This window comes from Rutidosis leptorrhynchoides, chromosome 1 (assembly GCF_046630445.1).
Source record: "Rutidosis leptorrhynchoides isolate AG116_Rl617_1_P2 chromosome 1, CSIRO_AGI_Rlap_v1, whole genome shotgun sequence".
In the NCBI taxonomy this organism is placed as follows: Eukaryota; Viridiplantae; Streptophyta; class Magnoliopsida; order Asterales; family Asteraceae; genus Rutidosis; species Rutidosis leptorrhynchoides.
In genome coordinates, this window is record NC_092333.1 from 44,652,371 (window position 1) to 44,677,421 (window position 25,051).

General features: G+C 32.2%; 2 protein-coding genes across 4 annotated transcripts; both read left to right on the plus strand.

Moving 5' to 3' along the window:
• Positions 1–3,717: 3,717 nt before the first annotated feature.
• On the plus strand, positions 3,718–8,370 carry LOC139859374 (beta-1,3-galactosyltransferase 7-like). The gene is made up of 11 exons (XM_071848167.1): positions 3,718–3,851; positions 3,980–4,076; positions 4,157–4,203; positions 4,656–4,855; positions 4,945–5,008; positions 6,699–6,771; positions 6,858–6,978; positions 7,217–7,304; positions 7,394–7,519; positions 7,864–7,973; positions 8,073–8,370. The coding sequence occupies exons 1-11, from the start codon at positions 3,748–3,750 to the stop codon at positions 8,219–8,221; spliced, it is 1,179 nt and encodes a 392-aa protein (XP_071704268.1). The 5' UTR covers positions 3,718–3,747; the 3' UTR covers positions 8,222–8,370.
• A 2,321-nt stretch (positions 8,371–10,691) lies between these two features.
• LOC139859383 (probable prefoldin subunit 4) lies at positions 10,692–12,645 on the plus strand. Of its 3 annotated transcripts, none has more exons than XM_071848176.1 (4): positions 10,692–10,786; positions 11,687–11,750; positions 11,943–12,056; positions 12,385–12,645. In XM_071848176.1, the coding sequence occupies exons 2-4, from the start codon at positions 11,742–11,744 to the stop codon at positions 12,643–12,645; spliced, it is 384 nt and encodes a 127-aa protein (XP_071704277.1). In that variant the 5' UTR covers positions 10,692–10,786; positions 11,687–11,741. The 3 variants fall into 3 exon arrangements, with proteins under 3 accessions (XP_071704277.1, XP_071704279.1, XP_071704282.1); XM_071848178.1 differs by having other exon boundaries at positions 10,721–10,771; XM_071848181.1 differs by having other exon boundaries at positions 10,728–10,786; positions 11,692–11,750.
• The last annotated feature ends 12,406 nt before the right edge of the window (positions 12,646–25,051 follow it).

The following is a 25,051-nucleotide window of genomic DNA, read 5'->3' on the forward strand; positions in this document are numbered from 1 at the left end:
TTATTTTGTCGTTACCTGTACACTTGATCGGTGTATGCTTAGATAGGGTAAAAGGAAGACGTGTAGCTTGGCTTTCAGCAAAGGTTAAAGCTTTATAATCAAGTGCTCATGATAATGTATACTTTTCTTACGATGTGTTCCAGAAAATCTTGTGGCCTAACTTACGAAATGCTTTACTAAACCTGTAGATTCACTCAACGTTTTCGTTGACGTTTTGCATGTTTTATCTCAGGTTCATAGAGGTAGAGCTTCCGCTAAACAGAAGTTGTCATGTTGTCTGCTGCTAGAACTGGACGGTGTCCAACATAATTTATCGTCTTTATTTCAAGAATAAATATTCGCATTTAAACTATTTACGTTTGAGATATTATTGGGTTCATTCACGATAGTCATTCATGTCAAATACTTTTCAGTTACGTTTTCTTAAATAGATGACTTTGCTTTAATAATTAATGCGAATACTTTTCGAAAACGTCTCATATAGAGGGCGTGACCGCTAAACTGTGGGACCGGAGCTAATACGCCGTTAGTGGATTCTGACGGGGTATTACATAATACAAGAACAACAACCTAACTAAGCTCGCACCAAATCAAAAAGCCTAAGCATTAGACTAAAAGATACGAAAAAAGATACAAAAATAACCTTACAAGACTGAAAAAGATGGTGATCAATCAAACGTAGGACGAGCGATTAGTGACCATCTTCACCCGGACTTCTTTAAGCGTCTTTGATGAATACTCCAAACTTCTCCATTTCGGCCCGTTGAACCCGACGTCTTCTTCTCTAATTCCTTCTTTTAGTCGTCTTTGAAGGAACCACATTAGAATCGGTGGGATTCACATCAACATTATCCAACTCGGCCACCATATTATCCATCATAGACACAAAGGCGGCTAAAGGTGGATCCGAACCCAAAGCTCCATCACTCTTAGCCAAATTCACGAGTGTCGACACCGATGTATCACAAGGTTTACCAAATTTAGAAGCTATCGTTTCAACCGATGCGATCTTGTACAACAAACTCCTTTTAATTAAAGACTGGCTAGTCTTAAAGTTACCGACTCCTGATACTCAAAAACAGTTACAAGGCCAAAACATGGAGCTAGATTCGAGGCGTTTATTCATGTGTATAACAGGTTATTGGAGCAAATATCGATGTCCTTGTCACTTCCTACAAAACCAACCAAAACACGAGAATGAAACTTAAAATGTCACATGCTCTGACATTTGCTCGACATGTTGCTTCAAATTAAACCGTGATATGCATCAAAATCAAACATGTGTTCTAGAAGCAACGGATTGTCTAGTAGTCGAGAGTTTTGATATTTACTCTAGTTAGATAACATAAGCCAAAATATTGTAGGCCATTCGTGAAAACGCAATGGATCAAGGTGAAAAAACCGTCTCAATATCGTGGATTGATATTCCATAGGCTGGGGCAAAACTACTTGGGGGCAGGGGGCGTCCGCCTCCAGTGGATTTTTTTTTTCAGTATAAATTTTTTGTTTTTTTCAACTTTGTTCCAGTGGATTTTTTTTTGCCCAAAAACCTTCAAATTTTGCCCAAAATTCTCTAACTTTTGCCCCAAAACCTTCAACTTTTGCATAAAAAATCTTCATAATTTGCCTAAAAACCTCAATTGTTTGCCCTAAAACGTCCATATTTTGTCCAAAAAATTGTTACGGTTTTAAATTTTTTTTTTTCTCCCGGTGAAAAAATTCTAGTTTCGCCACTGTCCATAGGTCATTTATTTAAGTGAAGGAAGAGAGAAAGTTTAAGATTTTTTGAACGTGCCGCTTTTGTAGCCACATTTTGACCTAACATTATATTTGTCGTGTACAGGTAGGACCGCTCCCCAGTACTCGTCCCTTGCATGTGTCTGAATTATTCGCTTATCTGAGTGAACATGGAATTTTAAAGTTGATATCATATCAACTAACTTTTTAATTTCCTTTACAATTGTTTTATTTTGTAATCCACGGTAGATGATTCTTTTTTAGCGTGGTGAACACTTTTGTAGACGCATGGGTGTTATTAACACATCCGTATGTCCTAAGACCGAATAGACATCAGAATCAATATCCAAGATCTTGAAAACTATATAAAGTTCATGGAGGAAGAACCAAAATGTTTAGTTATGAACTTGCGGGCATAGCCCAAACGGTCCCCCCATGTACTTTGTGTCATGGGATATGGAGATGTCATGGGTTCAATCCTTAGGGATGACATGATTTTTTTTAAAACAATTGAACACCAATAGTGGTGATAAATATTGACCATATATGGAGGTCTTACCGGATTCGTTCATGGACCTCTACCCAGGAACACAGCTGCCCGAATGGATGTGTTCCCGGGTAACGTCGATCGGGTTTGAGTTTCTGCCCGAACGTGTATGATACTTGTAAATGATGAGAGTCGTTGAAATAAATGATCTATAGATGACAAAAAATCTTTGTTCAAAAAAATGTTTAGTTATGGAAGACAAAGAGGATGACAAGAGTCTAATGAAACAATGAAACTACTGATTCAAGAGGTTTAGAAACGATTATGGACAAATCCGAGGTATTTGAGGAAGATAATAAAAACCCGGTCGAAAATTACAGCTTATCAAATTTTCTTATGAAACCGGAATGAGTGAAAATCTCTTATTGAAAACTTCCAAGTTAAACTCATCAAAGCGACAAATCAAGGACTTTTTTCAGTAGGGATAAGGTACTGAAGGGTCATATACTTTTCTATTTGTCCCGATGTAGGCTATATAAAAAAAAAATACTATTGTAGGCCATAAACTTTAAAAAAAATGTGTTAATATAAACCAACTTAACTTGTTGACCTGATAAATAAGGTTGTTCGTTTGACTTTTTTCCGAAACTTTGACTTCGAAATTCGGATGCATTTCTTCGATTTAAGAGCTGTAAATTTACAGATAGTTTCACGAAGAGATTTCGATCACATCTGTATTTTTACATTTCGCTATAACCTCTCAGATTGATCCAGTTCTCAAATCAGGCACGGTTTTCGATTAAGGATGAACTCGAGATCAAACTCTATGAATTTGTTGATGATTATCAGTTATGATGATGTGTGAAACTTCGTTTGATGTTATGATTCACTAATCTAAAGTCAATTTGTTAAGAGATTCATCCTTGATCGATTTCGTAGATTGAGCTTCAAAAAAAGTATATTTTTTTTGTTCTAATGTAAGCTATATACCAAAAAAAATACTAATGTAAGTCACATACTTTCAAAAAGTGTATCAATGTAAATAAAAGGTGACTTGCTTAGCCGTTAACATGTTACCTTTTGTTTACATCGATACACTTTTTGAAAGTATGTGACCTACATTAGTATTTTTTTGGGTATATAGCCTACATCGAGATAAAAAAAAATATATGACCCTTAAGTAGCCTTAACCCTTTTCAGTATAAATACAAATTACAAGATCATAAGTCAAGTACGATTTACCGTTAAACTACAGTTAGATAGTTGATTAACAATTTAATTAACACAATATATTTTACCAAAAATCAACGGAAGACAAAAATTAGATCTCCGAAATGAAGTGGTGTTGACGAGTTGGTTGTCCAGACTTTGACCATTTATTTTCAAATTTGACTTTTGTAACATGCATTCCTCTTCTCTATTATTACTTCGACACACACATGAAAATTTATTTATATTTATATTTATAGTTTTTCAACCAAAAACCCATTTTTCATTTCATGTGTGTAACTTAACAATACAAGATGAAGACCAACAACAAATGGAACGGTGGGCGAAAAGTCTCACCCAAATGGATCATTATTTTCAGTATCTTCAGTTTTGTTTTTGGCATGCTTTTTACAAACAGGTTTTTACTTACTTCTCTTATTTAGTTGTTTTTTGTTATGAAATTAGATTCTACTGAATTTGGGGTTTGATCATATCCTTAATGGTTTTGTAATTTAAGTAATAATGACTAATTTTGATTAATTTAAGGGTGTTGGGTCCACTTGAATCTGAAGATGGAAGGATTATGAGACGGAGAGAACAAGAATTGAAATTTGTAACTAATGATGATTGTATAACAAAAAAGGTATTAACTTTTCTATATCTAGTTAATATTTTGATTTGGGTTTATTGAATTTTGATGTAATTGTATTGGGTTTGTTTCAGAATAATGATTTACTTGGAGAAGTACATACAAACCAAGAAGCAATTCAGTGAGTACATTACATTTTCTTGTAATTTGTGATGTTCTGTTGATCATTATGTTTTTTTGAGCTAAATGATAAGTAAATTACAGATATAAGTTATATTCACAGGTGTATGTACTGTTTATATCCTATAGATCCTATGGTCCATATGCAAGTAGCTTAAAATTAGGAGGCTTTTGAATCCTATGAGTTTTGACATGTGAGATTGTGAGATGTGCTTTAAAGATCGTTTGAATTGTTAAATAACTGTGTACACATAAATATAAATGATTTTAGTACATGAAGAGACCTCCATAAGATTTTTATTGTACTATAATTTGTATATATACACCTCTATAGAAATTGACGTAAAAGTAATGCCAATGTGGATTTAGATCTTTGATATGCTGTTGTTTGAGCAATACGATTTAAGTTGTTTTATTTGAAATATGATTTGTTGTATCTTTGAGATCTGTCAGGTCACTGGGAAACTCGATTTCGGAGCTGAAATTGAAGCTCCCCGGGAACCAAAGTTCATACGATGATGATATGCATCATAACAAGACAAATGGAGATAAGATCGAGAGTAGGAAAAAGGTATTTATGGTTATTGGGATTAATACGGCTTTTAGTAGCAGAAGGAGACGTGATTCAATACGAGATACATGGATGCCTAGGGGTATTGTTTTTACTAGTTGTTTATATAGGCTTCACTATCTCTTTTGTCTTTTTATTAAAAGTGCTTGAATCTTTGTGTTGTTTGACTAGGTGAAAAGCTACTTTTGCTTGAGAAGGAAAAGGGTATTGTTGTGCGTTTTATGATTGGTCACAGGTGATTCTTTGTTTCTTTTTCGTTTTCTATATTAGTAATTATAGCCGTTTTTTTTTTTTGTTCCCTTCAATTGGCTGATCATAGTTTAGTTTGCGATGCAACACATGTCCTAGTGAATAGGTAGTGCACAAAAACATGTGAGTTTAGGTTAACTGTGAAATCTGTTAGTCAATATGTCGGTTTTGGTATTCTGTATATTCAGTGAGCCCTTTTTTATGATGAACGCATTTTCAAATTTTGGTAAAAAAATGGAAAACCTAATCTAGTTAATGGAAAAATATGAAGACTTGATCTGATAGTAAATCATTAGTTGACAAATGTTTAAAACAGTGGTGTCCAAACTTTGGTTGACTAATTCCGCTTGGTCCAAATCAACTGCGATAGAAACTTGATATGTATAAAGGTTTCCCAGAGTGAGACCGGAGATCGGTATGGCCACACAATTTTTTTCCTTTCTTTAATTAGCGAGGTTTTGAACCTTAGACCACCAATTCTTCAATTTTTTATTTTAATTTGGTAACCAACTGACAACTTTAGATGATTGGTAGAATAATTCTGCATGTGGACTACCTAATCTGAATTTTTAATGATAAATAAATAAATTAGCAGCTTAGTGGATCAGACTTTTAACACGGTGTCTAAATTTTTCTATCATATTTATGTTTTTGGTTACTGGCCCTCTGTTTGCATATAGACTGGAACCGAAAGCCAAGTATTCTTATACATAGTCAACCAAACTAGAACTTTCCTGTTTAGTCAACGTTTATAATAATATGATTGTGGTTATTAGTTATATTTTGAGATTACATATTCTCACATCAGTTGTGTTGCGAATTGTGGGTCACTTATAGTCCTTGTTAGAACATTACATGTTATATTTTTGATTATCCGAGGTTTTACCTTCTATGGAGGAGTCAATGTGCTCGTTCATGGAAGGGTTTCCTCGCTTACAAAGAAAAAAAAATAGAGAGGACGGGGGCGGGGGCGCCTGCACCCAGTGGATCTGAAAATTTTAAGCCTAAAATTTTGGATTATTTTATTTTGGCCCCAACCTAAAAGCCTCCATATCTTTTTCATTGCTGAACTCTTTACTTTGAAGGAAAAAAGGTTGTATTTTGCCCAAAAGCCTCCATATTTTGCCCCCAACCTAAAAGCCCATGACCCAAAATGTTGTATATTCGTGGAAAAATGGAAGAAAAAAAAGTTGTAGTGAATGTGAACGCTTAAAAAAAAATCGTCTCTAGTGAAATAATTTCATGTTTTCGCCACTGCATGTTATCAACATGAATCAACTGTGGTACAGCATGATAGAGGCTTATTGGCATATTGCACATACTGTTAGTCCCTAAAAGAATGTTTTTGTGGTTTTTGGTATATATGCTGATGCTATAGTCAGCAAGACGTACTAAGATGTTGTATAACATCTACTTTTCTTTATTGTTTATTTTTTTCTTGCTTGAAACAATTGATCTTCTAGTTGAGCTTTACGTCTATTTGAGGAAAGTCCTTGTAGAATTTCAGATTTTTGAAATTGCTAATTTGACATTTGAAAAGTCAATTGTTGACTATCATTGTGGTAATTGCATGTTGTTTGCAGAAAGTTTTGGTTTTGCAACCAATAAATAAAGGCCTTATGATTCCTATTACCAACATCTAACTTTTTCTCGCTTTTTTTTTTTTTTTTTTGCAGTGCGACATCTAAGAGCATTCTCGATCGAGCCATCGACTCAGAGGAAGCTCAGCATAAAGATTTCTTTAGACTTGTAAGACAAGATAAAACATTTGAGCAGCATTTGACTTTCTTCGACTTTAAAGTTGAAAAATTATTATAACCTTATCATCATAACAGGAACATGTTGAAGGGTATCACGAATTGACCGCTAAAACACAAATATTCTTTTCCACAGCATTTGCTAAATGGGATGCAAAGTTCTATGTCAAGGTGGATGATGATGTTCATGTCAATCTTGGTATGCATGCATTATAGGACCTGATTGACTTCCTTAATTATGTGTACGCTAATTTGTACGTATTTAACGAGGATTTATGCCGAAAAATTTACTTTAAGCCAACTACAATCGATCATAGTTACATTTGAAATTCTTAACTTCAAAATTGGTGATCTTGTAATTATTGTCCCATGCTTGATTTAAAAAACTTATTAAACGGGAAGTTAAATAATAAGGATTATTATATTATGTGATGCAGGTATGTTAGCAACAACTCTTGGACGACATCAATTAAAACCACGTGTTTATACAGGATGCATGAAATCCGGACCCGTACTTGCCCAGAAGTAAATACTACCAACACTTCAGGGCTTCATTACATAATTTTTTTAACCAGACAAATTTATTTATCTTTACTAATATTCCTGTTTTGTAGGAATGTCAAGTACCATGAACCTGAATACTGGAAGTTTGGAGAGGAAGGAAATAAGTATTTTCGGCATGCAACCGGACAAATTTATGCTATATCTAATGATCTTGCTGCCTACATCTCCACCAACCAGTAAGTGTCCACTCTGGTATAATTTTTTTAAATTTTATTCAAAAAGTTTGGTGCCTACTATATAGTTTTAATGTGGCACCTATCATACCAAAACATTTTTTTTTTTTTTTAAATCTGAAGTTTGTCTGATTCTGGAAAGTCAAACATGGAGTAACAGTCATGGGTCTTCCTTTTTTTTTTTTTTTTTGGAAGACAAACTCACACACCCAACACGAATATATACAAATATGTCCACCCCTGGACTTGAACCCATAACCTCTTGGTTGGAGGTTCAGTCGATACTGCTAGGCCAATGGCCCTTTGGCTGGCTCTTCCTTATTAACCTCAACACTAATGTTTATTAGGCCCATTTTGCACAAATATGCAAATGAAGATGTGTCACTTGGTTCTTGGTTTATTGGTCTTGACGTTGAACATATAGATGATCACAACATGTGTTGCAGGACCCCTCCTGGTACGTCCTCTGTCTATTCATTTTTTAGGGTGAGCTTCTTCAGGCCATTTTTTTTATATTATACTAATTAATTTTTAAAATCATTTGATTTATATATAGACTGTGAGTGGAAGGCAGAAGCGGGTAACGTGTGCATAGCATCATTCGATTGGAGTTGCAGTGGAATATGTAGGTCAGTAGAAAGATTGAAAGATGTTCATAAGAGATGTGGTGAAGATCCTGCTGCCCTGTGGAATGCACAATTTTGAAGCTCAACAATTTAAGTTTTGATGTCATACTGTAGATGGTGAGTTGATATATTGAAATTGGTTATTTTTTGACAGTTATTTTAGAGTGGATCAAAATGTCAAACTATACAATGTACTGCAACTGTTGTAACAAAAGTTCAAATTTTTTGGGTATATTGAATATAGATTAGTGTTCTGAGACACTTATACTAGTTGTATCTATATCTATATTGTTAGTTTGTTATATATATTACCATTAATTAATAATTAATAATTAATAATTAATAGAAGCGCCACTTTCATACACTTGTTTGAAATAGTGGTAAACTAGTTGTGGAGCCCTCGCTTCGCGCGGGGGCTCCGTTTTGAATGCGAGTTAAAAAAAAAGTGTTGATCTATTTTGTAAAAAAAAAAAAAATTCGACATCTAACATTGAAGGGTTGTTCCTTTGTGAAAGTTGCTTCTTTTAACGTTCGGGTTTTTTTTTTTTTTTAAAGTTAGTTGATCTATTTTGTAAAAAAGAATATTTTTCGACATCTTTTGGTAGCATTGAAGAGTTGTTCTTTTTATGAAAGTTGCTTTTTTATCGTTTGAGACAAAAAAAAGTAGCACAGTAGTAGCGTGGTGAGTGTTATTATTCAATATTTTTAGTGTTAGTGATGGGATAAATAATATTTTAGAATATAGGTATAAAATGGGAGGGTTCGATTTGTATTTTAATGAAAGTTAGGGGGTTGAGTGTGTGAAAAATGAAATATTAAATAGTACTATAAAATGGGGGGTTCGATTTGTACTTTATTGAAAGTTAGGGGGTTGGGTGTGTGAAAAATGAAATATTAAATAGTACTATTCATAACTAATAAGAATATTTTTTTTTAAAGTTAGTTGATCTATTTTGTAAAAAAGAATATTTTTCGACATCTTTTGGTAGCATTGAAGAGTTGTTCTTTTTATGAAAGTTGCTTTTTTATCGTTTGAGACAAAAAAAAGTAGCACAGTAGTAGCGCGGTGAGTGTTATTATTCAATATTTTTAGTGTTAGTGATGGGATAGATAATATTTTAGAATATAGGTATAAAATGGGAGGGTTCGATTTGTATTTTAATGAAAGTTAGGGGGTTGAGTGTGTGAAAAATGAAATATTAAATAGTACTATAAAATGGGGGGTTCGATTTGTATTTTATTGAAAGTTAGGGGGTTGGGTGTGTGAAAAATGAAATATTAAATAGTACTATTCATAACTAATAAGACAAATTTTGTCTATTAGTTATATTAGTAATAGTAATAGTAATAGTAATTTGAAACTACGGAACTATTGTGGATCACATACATGTTCTTATGTCGAACCATTGACTGACGAAGCTTGAAATTGTTCATTAAGGGGACGTTATCCCTATATTATACGATTGAGGTTGAGGTTGAACTTGTTCTTTGAAGGCCAATATCACTACTAAATTTAAAGCTCACGACCGGAAGAATGAACGAAAAAAGGAGGCCTTTGCCATATCTCGAGAGGAATGAACAATTGGAAAAAGAAAAGGATTATAGTTAAAGTTCTTTCTTAAAAGAATATATGAATATGAAAATGAATATAGAAGCTCATATGAGTTACAAACGTTTTGACTTTTGAATCAACCAAAATGGAGTCTGTATGAAAAACTTATTACCAAAATGGTGAAAGCTCGCTGAATCTGAGATCCGTAACCATTTTCATCATACTTCTTCATACATACTCCCATTTAGTTGATTCAAAAGTCTAGACATCAATGAGCTACAAAATTCATTTTTATTGGGTGGCCAAAGCCCCTCATTACCCTCACGAAGCTTCGTCCTTGTGTTCAACCATTTAAATGTGTCAAAACTAACTGCTACATATCTTTCAAACTAAAGATACCAGAGTAATACTTTAGACGTGTCAAAATTTACGATCGTTAAATCTAATAAATTTTATACGATAAAGTAAGTAAACAGTGTATCAATATTTTTAAATTTCCCATTCAAAGATTTTTTTTAACATTATTTATGTTATGATATATTTCCTCAAAAGTCATAAAAACATGTCTTAACAATTTATTGCTACATATCTTTCAATCCTCAAAAGTCAAAAGATGTGTGCGATAAATATATAGATGCATATCTCATGACTATTAGACGAATAGGTTTTGTACAGTAATTAAAGTAATATAAATATGCACTGATGAATGTGAGATTGAGATCTACCAATTTTTTCGCTATACGCCTATACTCCTTACTCCCCCTTATTATTCTTATAACACTAGAAGTCTACAATTAATAATAGGTCATTAAAGATGGTTATACATTACTAGTCTACTAAATCGCAACAATTTCAGAATATTACGTGAGTAAGATATTTTTTTCATCGACTAACCAACATGTAAAATTAAGGTCCTAAAATGAGAAATGAAAAAACTTTGTGGCACTTATGCGAAAACGTTATAACTATGGGGTTTAGATTACAAAACAATGCATCAGATCCCAGTCTTCAGTTTCTCAGCAAAACCCTTGATCACCGTACAACTCTGTCCGGGCGACGACGAACAATTTTTCTCCGGTACGACGGAGTTAGGTATTTTTTTTTTATTTATTATTTTTGAGGAATGAACTTTTTTGTAATCAGGTGACGTTATTAGAGTTTTATACTGTTAGGTTTTCATATTAATTTGTTATTTGTTACCTATTTGGGTTAGTTGTAGACTGATTAGTTTCTGAACTTTAATTCAAAACCTAAACTAAATACTCGTATAAAATAGTGCCTTTGGAGCCCTAATTTTGGAATTATATCTTGTGATTTGTGATATTGTGAATGTGAATATGGAAATTGTGATGTAGAGTCATTTGGTTAATATATGAACTGTAATTTTGAATCATATCGAACGATGAATACTTTTTTTTTTTTTTTGGATATCATAGGCAGGGGATATATGTAGTTCTGATATTTAGTGTTGTAAGGTATGTGATGTGTAATTTAAGTAAGTTATATGTACTTTAACTTTGGTAGAAACTATATAAAGTTCAAGTTGAAGTTGCGTAGTAATTGAAATTGTTTCATATACCATTATCGAAATCTGTTTGTAAGAACGTACGAAAGTGTAAAGCCGACGGCATTGATTGATAGCATTAAAATGTAAGATAAGATAAGAACTAGTTTAATCTGGCACTGCTAAATCTCCTTGGGTTTGATTGGGTTCTTATGAAGTTCTGTTACTCTGCAAGTGTAAAGCCCCCGTTTGGCTCACAGAATCCAATGGGATTCCGGCGGAATTGGAATTGAATTTAGATACGACTGTCTAAATTCAATTTCAGTTCCTCTAGAATTCCATTGGATTTCGTGAGCCAAACGGGGTTATAGTATAAAAAATTTATACAATCGAAATGAAAAGGGAAAGTCAAAATTAGTTGTGTGATGCCGTGATGATGTTGAAATTTGGTGGAAGTAACAGGTTATTACCATTGATGTTTTATGCAGTATAGTGCTCGACCAAAACTGAAGCTTCTCACTCGTTTTATCAAGTGCTTTAATCATGCAGCAGGTGATTTAAATTTTACTAGTTAATTTCTTTGTTTGTCCTGTTTTTGAACTTCGATTTTTCTGTATTTACTATTTATCTATAAACAATGTGCTACGGAGTATATCTTTACATCCAAATTCTGAGCTTTTTGGTTTTTTTTTTTTTTTTTTTTTTTTTTTGCTTTACTTAATACATATTCATGTAAATATGAAGTCTGGTAGTGGCTCTGAAACCGAAGTGACATGGGAGGATCAGCAGAACATCAACAAATTTGGGAGATTGAACAATCGCTATCACGAACTTGAAGACGAAATAAAAATTGCCAAGGTACATTTCCATTACCATGTAATTTCTTTTCTTTAAAGAATAATAATACAGTAAGTAAGTTTGTGAAGATGGGAAAATTACATTAAATGATACTTACGAGCGGCTACGGTCTATGGAGTAGGAGAAGTAAGTTGATCTCACCAAAACAACCATAATTCTCAGATTACAATGTCTTTTGATGATGTTCATTGTCCAAATTATTCACTCTGAACATCAACATAGCGACTATATTATTATGATACTTGTGTCATAAGAACTGTAAAACAATATATCAAAACTGGCTGAACTTGCTTGTTAGTTAATTTGCACATGATTGGTTCATTGGCAGGAAGCGAATGAGAACTTTGAGGATGCAAGCAACGAATTGATTCTAACCGATGAAGATGTAGTGAGATTCCAGATAGGAGAGGTTTTTGGTCATTTACCTAAAGACGAAGTTGAGACAAGGATTGAAAAAATGCAAGAGACAACAGCCAAACACTTGTCGAAACTCAATGAAGAGAAGGAATTGATAATGTCTCAGATGGCTGAGTTGAAGAAGATCTTGTATGCCAAATTCAAAGAATCTATCAACCTTGAGGAAGACTGACTTGATCAGTAAAAACGTCTCAATTCTTTTTCTACTTTTGTACTTTTTGTTATGCATCATGTGCTCATCATCATATTGACTACCAATAACTTGGTTGAACTTTTTGCTGATGAAAAAAAATTGTGGAACTGAATTTATGTTTGCTTATTTACAAAGGACGTAAAAGTCGTTAGTCAGAAACTAGTTGGGCTACTCGGTCTTATTAATTGTGAGCTTTTACAAAGCTGCTTATTTACACTAGATTAACGACCTCTTATGATAATCTCTGATTTGGATTTGAAGTGTATGTACACAGAATTTGGACAGGATAGCATTGATAAACATGGTCTTATTGAATGTTTGCATATACATTTCATAACAACCTGCAATCTTGTAAATACTTGCAAGCAATAATTAAAGCTATCTAACAGTATTGGAACTAAAGTAACCCTACATAGTTATTTCAACTTTTGAACTAAGACGATACATAGATGTATCAAGCATATGGTAATGGAATCTCTAGTGGGCCTGGATGACCGACATCTGGTGGGTCTGGTGGTGTCCATTCTGGTGTTGCTGGTGGAACCACCTCCGGACCACCAGGAGTATTTGGTGGCACCGGCATATCCGGCCCCGGTGGTTGTATTTCTGGGTCTGGGATTGGCGGACCCGGAAACTCTGGGGCTGGATTAGGCGACAAAGGTGGAGGATCAGACGGTTTTTCCAGTGGAAATGGATCGAAATCGGGAACATTAGGTGGTTGTGGCAGTTCTGATGGGACAGTACTGATGTCGTGGTCTTGTGTCGTTTTCAGATGTATAGTTTGTGGACTGTTTGGTGGTTTTATGGTGGTGAGATGCGGGTAGGATGGTGGGTGTTTTGGGTGCTCTGGTGAGTGAATAAAGGGAAGGATGTGGTTGTATGTATTTCTTGATGAGATTACAAGATATATTTGAGACATTTTATTTTGGTTGTTGAGTTGGTGGTGAAGATGAACATATAAGTTTGTAGTGGATGAGATGCAAAGATATGTACTAAGGTGTTAGATGAAATGGATACGTGTAAAACATACAACATATACTGGTGGTAGTTAGCATTTTATATGTAATGTATAAAAAAATATATACATGTAACTACTGAAGTTTGATTGACATAAGAATAGAACTTTAAAATCTGTTAAATTAAATGTGATGAAAGTTTGATTGACAGAGTAAAGTGTATTTTAGGACATAATGTGATGAAAGTTGTATGTTACATGTAAAGAAATGTGATGCAAGAATGTGGTTTTGTTGTAATTTAGTAGTATATAATTCTCTTTAGTAGCCTATGCTCTAATTAAGAACTTGTAGTATTATAAGAATGGAGAAAGGAAATGTAAGCTTCATAAGTAAATTGAAATATTGGTACACATACTGATTACAATCGATCGCATATTTATAGTACAATAATTCACTGTGCAGTTAGGTGGAATAGTAATATCTCCGTGAGTTGATCCACCAAATTTGTTGATCCACTAAATTTACTTTATCAAAAGTGTCGGCCACTAAATTTACTTTATCAAGTCTATGATTTATAACACTCCCCCTTGGACGACAATTTTGTTTCATTAAAAATCAACTACATGTTACTGTCTCGTTAAAAACCTTGCTAAAGAAAAACCCAGTGGGATAAAAACTTTAGTCAAGGGAAAAAGAGTGCATCATAGAGTTGACTCCCCCTCAAGTAGACATCGCTGAGTCGTTACATTTTTTGAACATGCCTCATGCAAATATTGTGAACGTGTGTTCTGAAAATAGCAGTTGGAAGTGCTTTGGTGAAAAGATCAGCAGAGTTTTTGCTGGATTGAACATATCTCATTTCAATCTGGTTGTCCTTAATGAGATCTTGAGTGTATGAGAAGAATCTAGGAGGTATGTGTTTTGTTCGGTTACTTTTGATATACCCTTCTTTTATCTGTGCTATGCAAGCTGCATTATCTTTATAGATAGTTGTTGGGCTTTTATCGCGTTCTAGTTCACAAGAATCAGTAATGAGTTGTGTCATTGATCTCAACAAAAAAAAAACATTCACGAGTAGCTTCATGTAATGCAATCACTTCGGCATGATTTTAGGATGTAGTAATAAGTGTTTGTTTCTGGAACCGTCATGAAATTGTTGTACCTCCATTTAGGAATATATATCCAGTTTAGGATTTTTTTTATGTTGATCAAATAAATAACCTGCATCTATATAATCAAACAAATCTTGTTTTGAATTGTTAGAATAAAATAATTTTAAATCAGCAGTTCCTCAAGGGTATCGAAACACGCGTTTGATCCCATTCCTGTGTCTTTTGGTAGAAGTTGAACTGAACCTTGCCAGCAAAGTAGCTGCAAAAGAAATGTAAGGTCTTGTACAATTTGTAAGATACATAAGAGCCCTAATTTTACTAATATATGGAATTTCTGATCCAAGAAGATCTTCATGATCTTCACGGGAACGAAATGTATCAGTGTCAATATTGTGTGATCTAACAACCACAGGAGTACTTAATGATTTTTGTCTTGTTTATATTAAAATGTTTTAAAATCTTTCGGTATAAGTTGTTTGATGTATTAAGTAAGTCATTAGTCATATGCTCAATATGTAAATCAATGTAATACTTGATTTTTTTTCATTTCAAAATCGTTCTTTAAAAGTTGAATGACTTCATAGATTTCTTTATTTAAGATAATTGACATCAACAACTACGATCACATATCCGAACATTGTTTTTATAAAACACACGTGCAAATAAGTTTATATGTATACCCTTTTCTTATTAAGTAGTCATTTAATCGGTTATACCATATACGTCCCGATTGTATAAACCCATTTAAAAAACTTTGTGATTTAATGGAGTACATTCCCTTGCGTTTTGCATTAGACGCTTATGATACTATAAACCCTTCAGGTATATTCATATATATCACTATCAAGTGATCCATATAGATAAGTAATAACAACATCCATGAGATGCATTTAAGTAACTACCAGGTTGATTAAGTATCTAATAAGTAATTGTATCCATCACATAAGGATAAATTTTCCTCATAATTCATTTATGGTCTTTGTGGTAAACCTTGAGTTACAAGTCTAGTTTTGTCTTGTATCTTCATTTGCACATTTCTTTTTCGGATAAAAATTCATTTGTATCCTATACGTTTCACATCTTTAAAAGTGATAACAATTGATCCGAAAACTTTTCTTTTATTGAGCAATTCTAATTCAGCTCGTATTGCTCCTTTCCATTGAGCTCAATCATGTCTATTTTGATATTCAATGACAGATTTTGGTTCCAAATCATCATCTTTATTCATGATGTCATTGTAACATTATATGAAAATATCTCATCAAGATTTTTCATTTCATTTCGGTTCCATAATATTGCATAATTTATTGCAATTTATGTATTTACATTTATCAATATCCTCTGCAGAAGGAATATTGATTTGTGGTTCTTCTTGAACACTTTCTTTTACCTCATTATCAGCTGATTTTCTTTTTCGAGGATTTTTATCTTTGGAACCAATTGTTCTTCCACGTTTCAGACGTGGCAAAGACTCTTGAGTGACATTATCGCCAGCTTTTGGAATTTCAAATTCGAGCTGGAGCATTTCCTGCTATTATATATGATTTAGTCACTCTTTTTGTATCTTTACATGCATAAAGTAATTAATTTGCAAGTTTTTGCATATGCATTATTTTTTAACTTTCGTTTCGCATTCTTTTGTGCGAGTTCTATATACCTTAATTGATGTTCACATCATGAAGCATCTTTTTCTTTATTTTTCATTTCTCCCCCTAATATAGGGAACAATTTTTCATTAAAATGACAATCAGCAAAACGTGTTGTAAAAACATCACCCGTCATGGGTTCAATATATCTTATGATTGAAGATGTTTCATATCCAACATATATTTTCATCATTCTTTGAGGAACCATTTTAGTGCGTTGTGGTGTTGCAATTAGAAAATACACTGCACAACCAAATGTTCTAAGGTGGAAAATATTTGGCTCTCGACCAAAGTTGGTAGGGGAGAATATTTATGACTTACACTTGGTTTAATGCGAATTAATGTCGCATCATGTAAATTTACATGTCCCCATATAAATATTGAGAGTTTTGTACTCATTACCAATTGTCTAGTTATTAGCTGCAAGCGTTTATCTATTGATTCAGCTAAATCAATTTTGTGAATGCACATAAGCAACAGGATGTTCAACAACAATCCATACAAGCATTATCAAGTCTCACCCTTTTAATGGTGTAATCAGAATAATGTGTTCTCAATTTAATAATTTGTGCAAGAAACTTTCAAATGCCATATTACGGTTTGATAACAAACAAACATGAGACCATCCGCTAGATGCGTCTATTAGAACCATGAAATATCAAAATGGTTCACATGAAGGATGAATTGGTTCATATATATAACCTTGAATTCTTTTCAAGAAACATTGGCGATTCTTTCTCAATATTCTTTTCATTAATCACCATATGTGCTTTTCATTAATCACCATATGTGCTTTTCATTAATCACCATATGTGCTTTTTCATTAATCACCATATGCGCTTTTCATCATATATCATTTTCACCATATGCGCTTTTCATCATATGCACTTTTCATCATATGCGCTTTTAATCATATGCGCTGCGCTTTTCATCATATGCGCTGCGCTTTTCATCATATGCGCTTTTCATCATATGCGCTTTTCATCATATGCGCTGTGCTTTTCATATGCGATTTTAATCATATGCGCTGCGCTTTTCATCATATGCGCTTTTCGATGCTACATAGGTATTTCTCATTTTCGGCTATCATTGACTGATAATCATATCCATTATGATATATATCAGAGAAATTTAACAAATTTCTCTTTGATTTGGGAGAAAACAAAGCATTGTTTATCAAAAAATTCGTACCATTTGGTAATATGAATTTTTGCCTTTTCGGTTTCTTATATTAAGTTTGCAAGACCTGATATAGTATTTATAATTCCTTCATTTTGATTTAAATCAATGAATTATTTCTTAGTTTTGATCATAGTGTGTATGTTACCACTATCTGCAATACATAGGTCTCCATAATTTAACTGATGTTGTATGTCAGGAAGATTCATACTAAAACTTCAAATAAGATAAACAAATAATGAGTAAATATTTCAGCAAGATAATAAATTATATTACCTGCAAACAAGTTACATTTAATATAATGGCATGAGACTCAAATATTATTAGTGTAATAATTTGTCTTGATATGTATATTATAGAATAAACTTAAATTTTAAATAATACGAGTAATTTAGAGATAAATATATTAATATTAATAATTGGTGAAGTTATTATAGTGGTTAATTATAATATACTTACCTTTCCGAAATCTTTGCCACATTTCCGCATCTTTTCGATCCCACTTTTGATTCATGACAAACTTAGCCAAATTATTAATGTAAATAGACAATACACAATATTTATTATCTTTATCTCAATATACAATCTTAATTATTTGGATTTCACCACTTAGTTTACAAATAAAATAATACAACCACCTCCTCATATGATTCAACTGGAACATGTGTATATATACATACAAATTCCAGTACCTTGGTACACGAATTCATAAACAAATATATGTGTCCTCTATTTCATAATAACCTAACATCACATATCTCACAAACATATATATTGACCAACAAAAAGGAAAAGAAAAATTGTGATCACAATTTTGTACAAACTGGGTCTCATTTGAAGATATATTTTATCCGGTCTCTACTATTTTATTTTTCTACTATATCTTACGAAATGTTCCGTCGAATCTAAAACCCACCATAAAACTCATCATTTCAGTTACATATTGGAAGGTTTGGGTCTTTTGAAATAAATCGTTTAGTAACAAATATGATTTCAAAACCTAAGATTAAGACGAGAGTTTTGGCTAAAACCAATTTTCATTCGTCATACCTTTTTCATAACACAAAGATACATATTTATAAAAAAAACTTTATAAATAAATACTACGGAGTAAGAACTCATTATTAAGATAATTTCGTGTTCAAAAGGTGACTGTCGACACAGACAAGATTTAGTGGTTTAGACACTTTCTACACTCAAGATTAATCTATATTTAAAAGTTAAGTCTTTACTACTGTTTTCTATTTAATTAATACAAAGGAGGGCCAAGTTGAATAGGGGGATATATACTCCCTGTCATACGATAGAAAAAGAGAGAAATTCAGTAGTCAACATCTATTACTCCTCGATTTACACTCACCAACTCCCCAAAAATTACCATGGAGAATTATATTCTCTAAACACATAGTACGTTCGAACACACAACAATATTTTACTCCGTATCATATTCACATATTCACTTGTAATTTAATTTCTAAGTTTTAAGTTCTAAGTAAGTTCGTTCTACTACTATAATATTGTAAGGGTATTTTTAATTCAAGTGTGAAGATATACAAGTGAAGAAGTAAAAAGTATAAGACTTTTAAAGCTACAAAGAAGACCCAGCGAAAGGTACAAGCAACAGAGCATGGAGTACAAGTCTACAAAGCATAAGAAAATTGTCGGTAGAAAACAACACCAGGACATACTCATTCAACAACCACTTATAGTTCACATTCAAAGTTTTTCTCGATTTTGTTTCAAGCAAGCATATAGATATCAATTAATATTGATAAAGAAAACAAGAGGATAGTTTTGAGGTACGAATTCTTTGTTAATTAATTAAGTCAAAGTAATGTAAATTAAATATTGTCAACAACTTTTGAAATACCTGATGAGTATAACTCACATCGGAGGTTTCAAGATCTTCCGGCGGTTTCAGCGGCGGACGTCGGGAATCTTGAGAGGTGGAAGTGGTGGTTAGATAAGTGGAAAAATCACCTTAATTATACTGTACTCTTCGTGCTGATAACGTGTTGTAATTTAGTAGTATATAACTACCTTTAGTAGCCTATGCTCTAATTAAGAACTTGTAGTATTATAAGAATGGAGAAAAGAAATGTAAGCTTCATAAGTAAATTGAAATATTGGTACACATACTGATTACAATCGATCGCATATTTATAGTACAATAATTCACTGTGCAGTTAGGTGGAATAGTGATATCTCCGTGAGTTGATCCACCAAATTTGTTGATCCACTAAATTTACTTTATCAAAAGTGTCGGCCACTAAATTTACTTTATCAAGTCTATGATTTATAACAGTTTTAGACTTTTAGTCACTAACTAGTTTTCGAACCCTCGCTTCACGCCGGGGGTACGGTTTTTAATGTATTTTATTGCGTTTAGTTTGTAAAATTATTTCGTGGTTAACGATGATGTCGTTGAAGCACAACTCCAGTCAAACTAAAAGGTGTAACCCGCCAAATATTTAAATGTTATTTTAAATTAACAATATATGTGTATCTCCGAGTTTCACTATGGGATTGTTGACTTTTAAAAATTTAACGCAATTAAGCCGTTATCTTTTATTAACAATTCGTATGATTTAATAGTAGAAGATTTACTGAGATATATTCAAAAAATTACTAAATAATTAAAAAATAATAATAAGATCCATATGTGTTTGTTGTTAATAGATAAAAATAGTTACGGAGCCTGCGAGTGAAAAATTAACGTGTATGAAAAGTACCCCAAATATTTAGCGTTTCTTAAAAAGAATCCGTTTTGCATATAGTTAGTGACATTGTGTTCGTAAAATTATTTCGAGTTTAACGATGGTGCCGAAAAAATTTAACTCGATGCGAGCGAGAAGATATGACCCGTTGAATATGATGGAAAACCGTGTGTACTTTTAAAATTTATAAACGCATCGGAGCATGAAAATAAACATTTTTTATTAATATTAAAATAAACATCATTTATTTTATTATAAACTTTCACACGATTAACGGTTCCCAACAAAATTCAATTACACCACTAATAATTGTCAATTAATTAAATCACAAAGTATAGTTTAGATATACCTTTAACGAGCGATGCAAGAACTGTAGAAAGAACTCTCCATGTCTAGGTTGAAACATATATTCAAAGTGTATGAATATCTCTATGGTTGATCCACACAACACGTCGAGCAACACCAGCCAGATGCTAGTCCGTATAAACTGAAAAATAATATATTGTTATATTTATTAATTGAAAAGCATCATGTAAGAAAACCCCTTTTCTTTTCGATCATCAATATCAACATAATTCAGAAGAAAGAAACATCGATTTAATAATCAACGTTTGACTATTAAATTAGATGAAAATCAATACAACTGAGACTCTGTATCTACGACCGAGACTAAGATTAATTCACCTTCTATGTGGTGTCTTTTAGTACAAAAGTTAGCAAAAACCCTCTATTTCTTTTCTTGTAAACAACAAATGGAGTCCATCCCCTTTTATTTTGTTTGCATTTTATTAGAAAACAAAATGACAGCCATTGTCTTACAAAAACCATTTGATCACAATAATTATTTATACAGTTTAGAAATGACATCTTCTCTTTTTGATTTTTATCAACTAAGTCAATAAAGCAAAAGGTGACAGGTACATTTTCTTCATATTAAACTATATATGATCCCTCCTTTTTATTATATGATGTATACTATATAAAAAACAAGATTTACCGAATCATGTCATATTATTATTTTAACTCAAAAATAAAACTTTTTCTTTAATAAATTTAATTAAATCATGTTTAATTAAATAATGCTTTTCAAATTATAGGTTATAAATTATATATCAACAATATATAATAATTGGTGTCTAAATGCTAAAGTGTGTGACCCCATAAGCCTGTACATAATCGGTAGTATAGATTTATGTTATGACGTGCACACTGAACCAACAAAATATTTGGATGGAGTTTATTTAAGATTTTCTATGAAAATGTTGATTTGACACTTTACAAAGCTGCTTATTTACACTAGATTAACGACCTCTTATGATAATCTCTGATTTGGATTTGAAGTGTATGTACAAAGAATTTGGACAAGATAGCATTGATAAACATGGTCTTATTGAATGTTTGCATATACATTTCATAACAACCTGCAATCTCATAAATACTTGCCTCTCCTTCCATTTCAAAATTGATTATCTTGGTACCACTTGTCTTGCCTCTCCTTCCATTTCAAAATTTGGAGGATGAACTTGTAGTGACCCGAACTTTTCCATGTTTATATATATTAATTGAGATTGATATTTACATGATTAAATGTTTCCAACATGTTAAGCAATCAAACTTGTTAAGACTTGATTAATTGAAATATGTTTCATATAGACAATTGACCACCCAAGTTGACCGGTGATTCACGAACGTTAAAACTTATAAAAACTATACGATGACATATATATGGCTATATATATAGTTAACATGTTTTTATTATAAGTATGTATCTCATTAGGTATTTTAACAATGAGTTATATACATAAAAATGAGACTATTAATTTAAGAAACTCGAAAACGATATATATAACGATTATCGTTATAACAACGTCTTACTAGGTACATATGAATCATATTAAGATATTGATACACTTGGTTAATTATGTTAAATGATAAGTAAATATATTATTAAGTGTATTAACAATGAAATACATATGTAAAAATAAGGCTACTAACTTAATGATTTCGAAACGAGACATATATGTAACGATTATCGTTGTAATGACATTTAACTGTATATACATCATACTAAGATATATTATATATCATAATATCATGATAATATAATAATTTAACATCTCATTTGTTATAATAAACAATGGGTTAACAACATTCAACAAGATCGTTAACCTAAAGGTTTCAAAACAACATTTACATGTAACGACTAACGATGACTTAACGACTCAGTTAAAATGTATATACATGTAGTGTTTTAATATGTATTCATACACTTTTGAAAGACTTCAAGACACTTATCAAAATACTTCTACTTAACAAAAATGCTTACAATTACATCCTCGTTCAGTTTCATCAACAATTCTACTCGTATGCACCCGTATTCGTACTCGTACAATACACATCTTTTAGATGTATGTACTATTGGTATATACACTCCAATGATCAGCTCTTAGCAGCCCATGTGAGTCACCTAACACATGTGGGAACCATCATTTGGCAACTAGCATGAAATATCTCATAAAATTACAAAAATATGAGTAATCATTCATGACTTATTTACATGAAAACAAAATTACATATCCTTTATATCTAATCCATACACCAACGACCAAAAACACCTACAAACACTTTCATTCTTCAATTTTCTTCATCTAATTGATCTCTCTCAAGTTCTATCTTCAAGTTCTAAGTGTTCTTCATAAATTTCAAAAGTTCTAGTTTCATAAAATCAAGAATACTTTCAAGTTTGCTAGCTCACTTCCAATCTTGTAAGGTGATCATCCAACCTCAAGAAATCTTTGTTTCTTACAGTAGGTTATCATTCTAATACAAGGTAATAATCATATTCAAACTTTGGTTCAATTTCTATAACTATAACAATCTTATTTCAAGTGATGATCTTACTTGAACTTGTTTTCGTGTCATGATTCTGCTTCAAGAACTTCGAGCCATCCAAGGATCCATTGAAGCTAGATCCATTTTTCTCTTTTCCAGTAGGTTTATCCAAGGAACTTAAGGTAGTAATGATGTTCATAACATCATTCGATTCATACATATAAAGCTATCTTATTCGAAGGTTTAAACTTGTAATCACTAGAACATAGTTTAGTTAATTCTAAACTTGTTCGCAAACAAAAGTTAATCCTTCTAACATGACTTTTAAAATCAACTAAACACATGTTCTATATCTATATGATATGCTAACTTAATGATTTAAAACCTGGAAACACGAAAAACACCGTAAAACTGGATTTACGCCGTCGTAGTAACACCGCGGGCTGTTTTGGGTTAGTTAATTAAAAACTATGATAAACTTTGATTTAAAAGTTGTTATTCTGAGAAAATGATTTTTATTATGAACATGAAACTATATCCAAAAATTATGGTTAAACTCAAAGTGGAAGTATGTTTTCTAAAATGGTCATCTAGACGTCGTTCTTTCGACTGAAATGACTACCTTTACAAAAACGACTTGTAACTTATTTTTCCGACTATAAACCTATACTTTTTCTATTTAGATTCATAAAATAGAGTTCAATATGAAACCATAGCAATTTGATTCACTCAAAACGGATTTAAAATGAAGAAGTTATGGGTAAAACAAGATTGGATAATTTTTCTCATTTTAGCTACGTGAAAATTGGTAACAAATCTATTCCAACCATAACTTAATCAACTTGTATTGTATATTATGTAATCTTGAGATACCATAGACACGTATACAATGTTTCGACCTATCATGTCGACACATCTATATATATTTCGGAACAACCATAGACACTCTATATGTGAATGTTGGAGTTAGCTATACAAGGTTGAGGTTGATTCCAAAATATATATAGTTTGAGTTGTGATCAATACTGAGATACGTATACACCGGGTCGTGGATTGATTCAAGATAATATTTATCGATTTATTTCTGTACATCTAACTGTGGACAACTAGTTGTAGGTTACTAACGAGGACAGCTGACTTAATAAACTTAAAACATCAAAATATATTAAAAGTGTTGTAAATATATTTTGAACATACTTTGATATATATATGTATATATTGTTATAGGTTCGTGAATCAACCAGTGGCCAAGTCTTACTTCTCGACGAAGTAAAAAATCTGTGAAAGTGAGTTATAGTCCCACTTTTAAAATCTAATATTTTTGGGATGAGAATACATGCAGGTTTTATAAATGATTTACAAAATAGACACAAGTACGTGAAACTACATTCTATGGTTGAATTATCGAAATCGAATATGCCCCTTTTTATTAAGTCTGGTAATCTAAGAATTAGGGAACAGACACCCTAATTGACGCGAATCCTAAAGATAGATCTATTGGGCTTAACAAACCTCATCCAAAGTACCGGATGCTTTAGTACTTCGAAATTTATATCATATCCGAAGGGTGTCCCGGAATGATGGGGATATTCTTATATATGCATCTTGTTAATGTCGGTTACCAGGTGTTCACCATATGAATGATTTTTATCTCTATGTATGGGATGTGTATTGAAATATGAAATCTTGTGGTCTATTATTATGATTTGATATATATAGGTTAAACCTATAACTCACCAACATTTTTGTTGACGTTTTAAGCATGTTTATTCTCAGGTGATTATTAAGAGCTTCCGCTGTCGCATACTTAAATAAGGACGATATTTGGAGTCCATGCTTGTATGATATTGTGTAAAAACTGCATTCAAGAAACTTATTTTGTTGTAACATATTTGTATTGTAAACCATTATGTAATGGTTGTGTGTAAACAGGATATTTTAGA

Bases quoted from the DNA above. Each gene is read 5' to 3' on its own strand.
- LOC139859374 (XM_071848167.1), top strand. From the start codon at position 3,748: ATGAAGACCAACAACAAATGGAACGGTGGGCGAAAAGTCTCACCCAAA. The intron at 3,852-3,979 runs GTTTTTACTTAC...GATTAATTTAAG, and splicing joins GGCATGCTTTTTACAAACAG to GGTGTTGGGTCCACTTGAAT. The intron at 6,979-7,216 runs GTATGCATGCAT...TATGTGATGCAG, and splicing joins TGATGTTCATGTCAATCTTG to GTATGTTAGCAACAACTCTT.
- LOC139859383 (XM_071848176.1), top strand. The intron at 12,057-12,384 runs GTACATTTCCAT...GTTCATTGGCAG, and splicing joins ACGAAATAAAAATTGCCAAG to GAAGCGAATGAGAACTTTGA.